This window comes from Cynoglossus semilaevis, chromosome 2, assembly GCF_000523025.1.
Source record: "Cynoglossus semilaevis isolate Cse_v1.0 chromosome 2, Cse_v1.0, whole genome shotgun sequence".
Lineage (NCBI taxonomy): Eukaryota > Metazoa > Chordata > Actinopteri > Pleuronectiformes > Cynoglossidae > Cynoglossus > Cynoglossus semilaevis.
In genome coordinates this window covers 15,402,970-15,412,517 of record NC_024308.1, presented here as the reverse complement: position 1 = coordinate 15,412,517, position 9,548 = coordinate 15,402,970, and the positions used below count along the sequence as shown (strand labels likewise).

Below are 9,548 nucleotides of genomic sequence, written 5' to 3'. Positions count from 1 at the left end.
ACATGAATCTGTTAGCTATGAAACAGTAACGACCCAGCAAGGTTGCTGGTCATATGTAGGGATGGTGGTTTAACACATTTCTGGTTGGTTGAACTTGGAATTTCGCCCCAAATTAGTGCATAAAACATGACACGTCAAAGTTAGCAGTTCCAGTTCAATTCTTTAGTACACTCTAACAGGAAATACATGTCGGCAGTAACCACGGAGCAACTTGGCAAACCCGCTAGTAGTTAAAAATGCCTGTGTACAAGCAAGAAGGTAGCATTCTCAGTAGTGTTTTCTAAGGACATGTGAAGGTCAGCTAGGCAGGAAGTCTGTGTGGAGAGTTGTTTTTTTTGTTTTTTTGTTTGTATCCTGAGTGCAATCAACCCGTGGCAGCTGTGGACACAGGTGAAAGAGATGGAGCTAACGAGGAAGGCTTGGCTGCTGGTGGACAGTGGACAGTGGACAGGAGGGTGGAGAAGTACTGGCTGGTGGACAGTAAGATGTGGAGTGTGTGTGAGACAGAGCTTTATGTGTGGGAACTTTAGAAAACAGAAACATTTTTTGCTTTGTCATATTGGTGCAGACAAGGTTGTTCAGAAAAAACGTTAGCTTCTTGCTAACAGTCTAGCAAAATAATGAGACTGTCTTTATTGCTTTTGGGCGCGTCCTCAGACAGGGCTGGACAAGTTGTACTCTCTCTCTCTCTCTCTCTCTCTCTCTCTCTCTGTTGGTTTTACCTGTGACTTATCCAAATGATGGCTTTATAATCACAAAATAATAAATTCAGGAAGTTGTAACTGCTGGATATAACCTTTTTTAGCTCCCCATGCTTAAACAAGTGCTTATATTTCAATTAAAATTACAGGTCATTTTATGATAAATTTGTCAAATATAGAAAAAAATATAGATAAATACTAAAATTACAGGTCATTTTATGATAAATGTGTCAAATATAGATAAATATATATTAGGAAACAGTAGCCTCGAGTTTTGGATGGGATAAATAGCGAATTAGTTATTATTTTACGACTCCGTGTGTCCTTGTGTTTTTGCTCTTTGACCTGTTACAAAAACACTTTTTTAGTCTTTCTGCACCTGTTAGGTTGAAAAGGCCAACACTTTACGGAGGAGTTCCTGTATATAATTCGTGCAACTCTTTGACAGAGGAGCTCTGTGAAAAGGGAGAGTACAGTCGGGTTCATTTGTTGACTTTAAACTTGTCAGGGGATTATGGCTTCACTGGCTTCGAACGACCACTAAACAGATGGATTTGTAAAAGAACCCAGGTTTTCTCAGCTGTTTCAAGGTAACATCTGTTTGCTGCATGTGTGCTGCACTCTTCCGTTATGGCAGCATCCACTGCCCAATGCTGCTGTTTGCCTTGTGAGGTCACCGGGACATGTTTGTCCACTTATCCCTGTCGCCGCATTTGAGTCTCAGCACGAAGTCTAAATAAATTAGAATTAAATGAAGTGTGCTGTGATTAACTGACTAAAATTATCCTCTCTCCTCAGGTTAACAACAACGGCCTTGTATCTTTCCTGAGGGAAGTGTCTCAGTTCACACCTGTAGCTTTTCCAATAGCCGGGGACAGACGAGTCGTAGCGCCGTTCTGGGCTGATGTGGACAATCGCCGGGCGGGGAAAGTGTTCTACAGAGAAAGCCGCGAGCCTTCTCTGCTGAGCAGGGCATCAGCCGATGTCAGGATGTACTTCTCGGAATTCCCCAGCTTTAATGCAACCTGGGTTCTCATCTCAACATGGCACAAGGTCACCTTCTTTGGAGGCAACGCTCTCACACCGGTATGGACTCACGTTCAACTTCAGGTTCTACCAATCAGAGTAGCGCGATTTAAGTGATTTACAAACACAATTATAGGGGGGGAAAAATGAAATGAATAATACATGATTTCATGCTGTGTTTTGGAGGCTCCTGTGGACAAAGTATGCCGTTCTTTGTTACTTTAGGAAAATGGAAATGAGTCACATCAGTTTGTGAACAGAGCCCGTGTGGTTCCCAGTTTGGACACACAATTAAATGTAACCATGGTCATGATTCAGACGAGCAGCGGCCGCAGTCTGAGAAGTGGTATAAAAACAAACTAAACTGGACAAATGCAGCCACGAGCAGCGGCAGCAGTCTGAGAAGTGGGGTAAAAACAAACTAAACTGGACAAATGTAGCCACTGGATGGATGGATGGATGGATAGATGGATGGATAGAAGGATGGATGGAGAGATAGATCAAAGTCAGTGGTTGTTTGTCTCTGGTGCTGAGACATGTCCACGGTAAACCCCGCCCCTTCAGAAGGCTTAGAGCAGAGGTCACCATCTACAGACACTTTGGGGGCCGGACACTCAAATAAAATAAAATAAAAATCACATTTCCGTCTAACATTGTTATTCGAAGTTTATATTTGAATCCAGTTGCGGTCCATATTATAGAATTTTGTGGGCCAGATTTGGCCCGCGGGCCACCAGTTGGTGGTCATTGGCTTGATAGATGGATGATGAATGATGGTGGATCATGATTTGATAAGACTGATTACAGGGAAAGAAGAAGGAACTGTGAGACGTTCTAGACAGAGAGTTGAGATATGGGCTCGTTCCAGCCTCATTAATGAGCCAAGGGCAGGAAGAGAACGGTCAATAACAAACACAGTGTGAAAAGACGAGACACTCTAACACCTATTTCACCGTTAAAGTCCTCTGACAACAAGGGTTACAGAGCTGGAGCTGGTGGACTTTACGGATTTGGAGATTTTATGGGCTTTTTTTACGAAGTGTTTATGAATTGTTTAAGTGTCCTGGGCATCGGGAAGAGTTTGATCTGGGCCTGTTCTCCTCTGTGCAGGTAAATTCTTTCCAAGTGGTGCTTATTACAGACGGCGAGCTTTCCTTCACTGTATTCCAGTACAATAATATAACCTGGACCACAGGCATGCACGCCAGCAGTGGAGGAAATCAGGCAGGACTGGGAGGGATCGCAGCACAGGTAAGATCACATGGCTTGTCGTCAGAGTGAAGTAGTATTGGTGATGTGACGCAAATACACAAGGAACATAGTTTAGTACAAATGATGGGTTATTGGATAGAGGAATAGATGGGATGGATGGACGGATGGTGAACGACCGAAGGATGGACGCATGGGCAGATGGATGGATGGATGAATGGATGGATGGATGGATGAATGGATGGATTGATGGATAGATGGATGGATAGATGGATGGATGGACGGATGGTGAACGACCGAAGGATGGACGCATGGGCAGATGGATGGATGGATGGGTGGATGGGTATATAGCATAATCCGACCATAACCAATAAACCAATGAGCGCGTCTTAACATTTCATAGTTGATCAAAGCTAATTTAGGTCTTTCGTTGTCTTCTTCTTGTCCATTTCTTTGAAACCAGGCAGGTTTTAATGCTGGTGACGGCAAACGCTACTTCAACATTCCTGGCTCTCGCACAGCTGACGTGGCGAACGTGGAGGGAACCACCAATGTCGGCTACCCCGGCAAATGGGTGTTCCGCATTGACAATGCGCAGGTGGAAGTGGGTGGCTGCAATGACTCTGGTGAGTTAACCAACGACGGTAGAAACAAATAGGTCACCTGAAGTTAGGGCTGGCTCAATACTGCAACTTGGGAGTATCTGCTGATACCAATATGAATCCGATACCTAGCTGAGGTATCGGATTGAACGGGCTATAGTGTTTTTGCTCGATGTTCGATCCAGAACCAGTACCGATCCTGAGTATTGGCTCGAGCCATCCCTGGTTGAAACATTCTCGTTGTTCAAATGCATTCCTTCATGGCCGATTCCCTGTAACTCCTCCCTCTCTCTGCAGCATCAGTGTGTCCTCACCTGCGGCCCTGCCTGAACGGAGGCCAGTGCATCGACGACTGCATTACGGGCAACCCCTCCTTCACTTGCTCGTGTTTGGCTGGTTTCAGCGGTCGAAGATGTCAGATTAGTGAGTTACTGTCCACACTTGTTTTTTTTTTTTCCTCTGTCGTCCTTGACACAAGCTTAAAAAAGATTTAAAAAATTCACACAAAATAAAGCATAAAACAACTCATTTTGTTTTTTTCCTCCGTAGACATCGATGAATGTGCCTCACATCCTTGCCAGAACGGAGGCTCTTGCACAGACCTGATCAACAGCTTCTCCTGCGAGTGTCCTCCCGGATACACGGGGAGTCTGTGTGAAACAGGTACGCTCGTCGTCCGCGTCGATGCTGCTTTCTGTAACAGCGACCGTCACTTTCATAGTAGCAACAGTAATTGAAGTGATAGTAGTAGTTATAGATAGAAGTACTATCTATAAAATGTACTATATTTCTCTTTACTGATACGTAAAGGCTTACTGTTAGCATGAAGCTGTCTCATTACTGACATGGTAGCTGTCTGTAATGTAAAATATAATGTCAAGAAGAAGTTCTAAATCAACGTTGCTTTGGTTTTTAATGCTTTAGCACTGAAAAGTTCAAAGGTCACCCACATTCAGCAGCAGTTCCACCCTTGAAGTTTAGTCTAGGACTCAATAGTTCTCTTCACTTCTTTCTACTCTTGTTGTCAACTCACTGAAACTATACATTACTACCATATTTCGAGCACAGAAAAGTTGTTAATAAAGCGAGTGGTGGTCACACAGGTTAGCATGGAGTACACCATCGGTGGATGCCCCTGCTAACTGTTTAGCTCGAATTTTACTTGTTTGTAGTGTTACCCAATTTCCATTTTTATTGCATTTCAAGTGAGTGCTTTAACGTTTGTGAAAATTGTGTTTATAGTATGAGCAGCTGAGATGCTGTAGTAGTAGCGAAAGAAATAGTTGAACAAGGGAAACTTAAGGAGGATACATGATTTCTTTAAAGTTGTATCAATTTTAATAGTTTATTTAACAAAAACTGCTGTACTCATCGAACAAAGTCAAGTTTTTATCACAAATCAATCTTTTCCCACTGTTGGACAAATAAATCAAATATTCATATTAAAGTTCCTTCAGAGGGCCTCGCCCCCCGCCTTGAGAACCGTTGTGTCGAAGCAATTTAAACAGTCTCACTTAATCCGTCAACGCTGTCTCCGCTGAGACATTTGAGAGCGTCGGATCATTCGAACATTTTTTCCCTTATTTTTATAAGAATATTTTAGTCCGATTTCTTTGGTGTCTTGTGTCCCAGGCCCCGGTCTGTACAGATGAATCAAGTCTCTAAATCACAGCCAGCAGCGCACACGTGCAGAGTCTGGGGAGCAGCGGAGGGGATATTATTAATCAGCTGAGTCAATATTCCACAGTCACGTCTCCTGTTGTCGCTCTCTCTTCTTCTGTTTCAGAAAACGATGTGTGCAAAGACCGCCCCTGCTCCAACAATGCGTCCTGCGTGCAAAGCGGCGTCACCTTCACCTGCGTGTGCGAACCGGGCTACACCGGTGTCCTGTGCGAGACAGGTGAGCACAGCCCTGGGGAAAAAGTAGGCATCTCCTCCTGGGAGGAAATGTTTTTTTTTCTACGTGAAACCCAGCCGTTTGGCAGATGACTGCGAGCGAAGACTTTCCCAGTCTATGTGGGAAAGCGGGTCCAAGTTGAGCTTAAGGTTGATTTGATTTGCAAACAACTTCTCTTCCCTCCGTGTCACACACCGAAGCAGTGAACCGCGGTGAGAAAGTTCACTCGACTCAGGAGGGTTTCCACAAAGACGTTGGCGGAGCTGTCTTCCCTTTTGATTGATTTGCAATGAAATCTGAACCCGGTGCAGAATTAAATTATAAGCCCATTCATTGCACATGAACGCTTGTGCCGACGTGGGACTGGATCACATGCAATAACAGCTACGGCCGTGGTTTATAGTCGACTGCTGTTGAACTGCATTTGTAACTGAACATTTTCTCTGCAGATCTAAACAACTGCAGGTCAAACCCTTGTCTGAATGGAGGAGAATGCATCAGTTCGGCGGCCAACTTTACCTGCGTTTGCCCTCCTCCCTTCACTGGAATCCTCTGTGAGACAGGTGACTAGAATTCCGCTCAAATTGTGCCAGAGGTGGATGTTTAAAAAAAACCAACAAATCAACTCCAATAAAAAAAGGAGTTCACATAGTCTGGAAGCCATATGTTCCTCTTTCAGTTTGGCTTCCTCTAATGTGACTGGTGTCCAACTGGAACGGACATAAAGGAAATCCTATCATACCTCTTTGAGAGTAATATTAATGTTCATGGCAACGCGCCGCGTCTCGGTCAGCTGGTTTTGTCGCCGCATCTTGATTTGAATGTTTCTATCATTCTTATTCACACTTTTTTTTTTTGCATTTTAAGTCGTCGCTGCCTGCAATCGTTTCATGAATTGAGTCATAAATTAAGTTGCAAGAAATAATCAGTAACGTTGCATTTCTGGACAAACTGCCTTTATTTTATGCTTTTATTGATATTATTTGACTTTCCGTGCAAAAACAACCCACATATGATGTAAATGCTTTTATTGATATTATTTGACTTTCTGTGCAAAAACAACCCACCCATATGATGTAAACACACTCTGATTGAACAGATACTAAAAGTGAGTCTGTCACTTGTTTTTTTTTTTTTTGCTAAATTCTTGCAGTTGTTTAAGGTTATTTTCAACATGTTTCAGGCAGCACTTCTGAGGAATCCCAGTCAGTTCTTTGGCAAATCTCTCTAAGCTCTTCCTCCCTGGCATGGGGACTGGTCTTCAGGTTACTTCAAAAGGAATTAAAATTAGGGTTTTAAAGCAGGCCAGTCAATAACCTGGCCTTAAGATTTCTGGAAACAGTTCTGTACCTGGAAAGGGAAAACTAAGGCCCGGGGCCCGGGTGCGGCCCATTCAGCTTTTTAATCCGGCCCGCCAAACCTTTCCAAATTATATTATCATTATATCATCATTATTATAATTCACTTTAAATTATACTTCTGCCTTTTCCCTGCAATACCCACGATTCCCCAATAGATGGCGTAGAAAATGATTTTAGCCTTTATGCATGTCGTTTATCTTAGTTCACACGAACGCTCCATCTATCTGCTCCTGACCCAGCCACCCCTGTTAAATTTTAGGACGAGTTTAGCGAGTCGAAAAGTTAGCCCACGTCTGGTTTTGTACTGCTGTTAAAGTACTGATCGGGTCATTAACCAGACAACAAGTCCACGCAAATAGAATTAAACTATTTTCTGTTTGACTCTCGCAATTTTGGAATCCAGTCTTAGATTGGACGGGCTGGATTTGGCCCGCGGTCCCCGAGTTAGTTATCACTGTTTTAGTGATTTAATAATAATTTTTCAACTGACTCCAACTATCTTATGATTAAAGTGCAGTTCAGTCAGACTGTTTTTGTGTACAAAACACAAGCAGTGCCAGCACTTTTCTATCTGAAAAGTCAGTAAATACTTGTTGTCATCTGAAGTCGTTTATTTACCTTGTAAATAACCAAAATCATACGTTCTTTTCTCAGAACTGATGGAGCTTCACAGTAATTCAACCGATACAAAAAACCAAACAGGTAAAATCAGCAACAGTAAAAGTAAATTTTAAAAAAATCATTTATAAAAGTTTCACCTCTGTCCACTATCCTCCTTTTTCAGATTTGTGTGAAGACGGAAATTGTACCCGGAATCAGATTTGTGAATTCACCGACTCAGGAACGTACAACTGCACGTGTGCTCCGGGCTTCTACGGCGACCAGTGTGAAGGTACTACGCACCTGCTGACACCGACTGTACTGTAGGTCAGGCTGTTGGCAAACTGTGGCACATGGGCCAAAATGAGGTTTCAAAATTCGACTGGCGGCCCGGTTCAGTATCAGTGGGATGTAGAACACTGGGTGAAATAATTAAAATAAAAAGTTCAAGAATAAACCTCCACAGATGATTTGACACATTTGATGTCTATCGCCATTTAGTGGCAACAACAGAAAATGACAGTTGATTTGTTGTGACGCATGACATAGAGAAGGATTGACATCAGTCAGGTGTGTGGTGGACCAGATTAGAAACCCCAACGGGCCGTATCTGGCCCACCGGCCGTAGTTTTCCCAAATCTGCTGCAGATGAAGAGCACCACGGGGTTCAGAACTCAAAGAGGAGCTGTGCTCCCCCCACTGGAATTTTGGAGCTGTCTCCTGGATAAGCTTGCTGTGATGATAAGTTATTTTAATTATCAACACTGACATGGACTCAGTTTACTACAGGAACCCGTCGCCTGATGTTCTGAATATTTGCTTTACAGTCCATTTTTTATTAGTTTGCACCAACGAGAGGAAATGCTTTGTCTAGACTCAAACTGCTTCTTTATGACGAGGTATTCAGGCCATTTGTTCCGACGGCACTTCTGCACAGCTCCTTGTTTTTCACAGGAAGTGGGCCAGGGCACCCCACCGCGGATGAGAGTGTTGTTGTTGCTCGCATAGTCAAAATTTAAACACAAAATTTAACTATAACTATTGCTATGTCTTGTTGCTCGCATAGTCAAAATTTAAACGCAAAATTTCTTTAACTATTCTCCATTCTTGATTTATTCCATTAATGTCCATTTGATCAGTGGTCCTTGACCTTTTTTGTACCAAGGACCAGTCTGCTCCATTAATGTCCATTTGATCAGTGGTCCCCGACTTTTTTTATATCAGCCGTTACTGTGGACCGGTAATAATATCTTTGAAGGGTCATTCAATTTTCAAAATAAAACATCTTTTAGACTTTATTCTGTTAGTATCGGAGTCTGAATGACCTTTGACCTGTTGTTTTGAAACATTGACAGATTATCTTTGAATGAAAAAAGTAAAGTTATGTGACTGGATTCTTTTTGAATGAAGTTTATTAGTAAAACTAAAGTACATTTTTTAACTCTGTTCCACTGCGGCACATTATCAAATGACCTACGGACCAGCACCGGTCCCCGCACCGGGGGTTAGGAACCCCTGCATTAAATAATCTGGTGTATTGTCTGGAACTGTATTGTTTAAGAAAACCTTTATTGTGGTCTGTTATGTGAAGGAACTATCTGTGCTTGTATACGCTCTCCCTTTAAATCTTTCAAATCATTTCCTGCCTCGCTCACTTGGAAGGCTCAGTGGAAAAAAAAAAAGAGCAAGATCCTCCCCCTCCTCCGAGGAGAAAGTAGCGGGACTGAAGAAGTGCCTAATCAGACCTCCAGATCAAAGATCCCGCGCCACACAGGTGGCCAATTGCAAATGAACAGTCCATTTACTGCCCACGGGGGTGATACGTTTGGTCACGAAATATGCTCCATACCATCAGAAAAATAATACCCTCTGCTGAGCTCCCAGAACTTCAAAGAAAAGCCATTTAGTTGGAGGGGGGGAAAAAAAGCCTTTCTTTTGATCCACTGCTGTAATTAGGGGAGTGGAGGAAAACAGTCCTACGAATTGTACCAAGCAAATGTGCAGCGTGCTGAAGGCTAATCTAACAACCTTTTAAACCAGGTAGAAAAAAGCTTTAAAATAAGTCAAATGAATGCTGTAATTATATAAATATATTTACATATATATGTATATATGTGCTAGAAAATGTACACCTTTCCACCTCCTTCACATC

The 9,548-nt window shown here is 42.7% G+C and overlaps 1 protein-coding gene across 1 annotated transcript in view; it reads left to right on the top strand.

The window, feature by feature from the left end:
- The window catches only part of sned1 (sushi, nidogen and EGF-like domains 1), a 26,502-nt gene that overhangs the window by 5,714 nt on the left and 11,240 nt on the right, over window positions 1-9,548 (top strand). Inside the window, exons 2-10 of the mRNA XM_025053688.1 lie at window positions 1,500-1,787; window positions 2,838-2,978; window positions 3,400-3,562; window positions 3,836-3,961; window positions 4,088-4,201; window positions 5,325-5,438; window positions 5,885-5,998; window positions 7,451-7,498; window positions 7,581-7,714. Of these exons, the coding sequence (XP_024909456.1) occupies window positions 1,500-1,787; window positions 2,838-2,978; window positions 3,400-3,562; window positions 3,836-3,961; window positions 4,088-4,201; window positions 5,325-5,438; window positions 5,885-5,998; window positions 7,451-7,498; window positions 7,581-7,714 (1,242 nt within the window). The remainder of the gene's footprint in view (window positions 1-1,499; window positions 1,788-2,837; window positions 2,979-3,399; window positions 3,563-3,835; window positions 3,962-4,087; window positions 4,202-5,324; window positions 5,439-5,884; window positions 5,999-7,450; window positions 7,499-7,580; window positions 7,715-9,548) is intronic.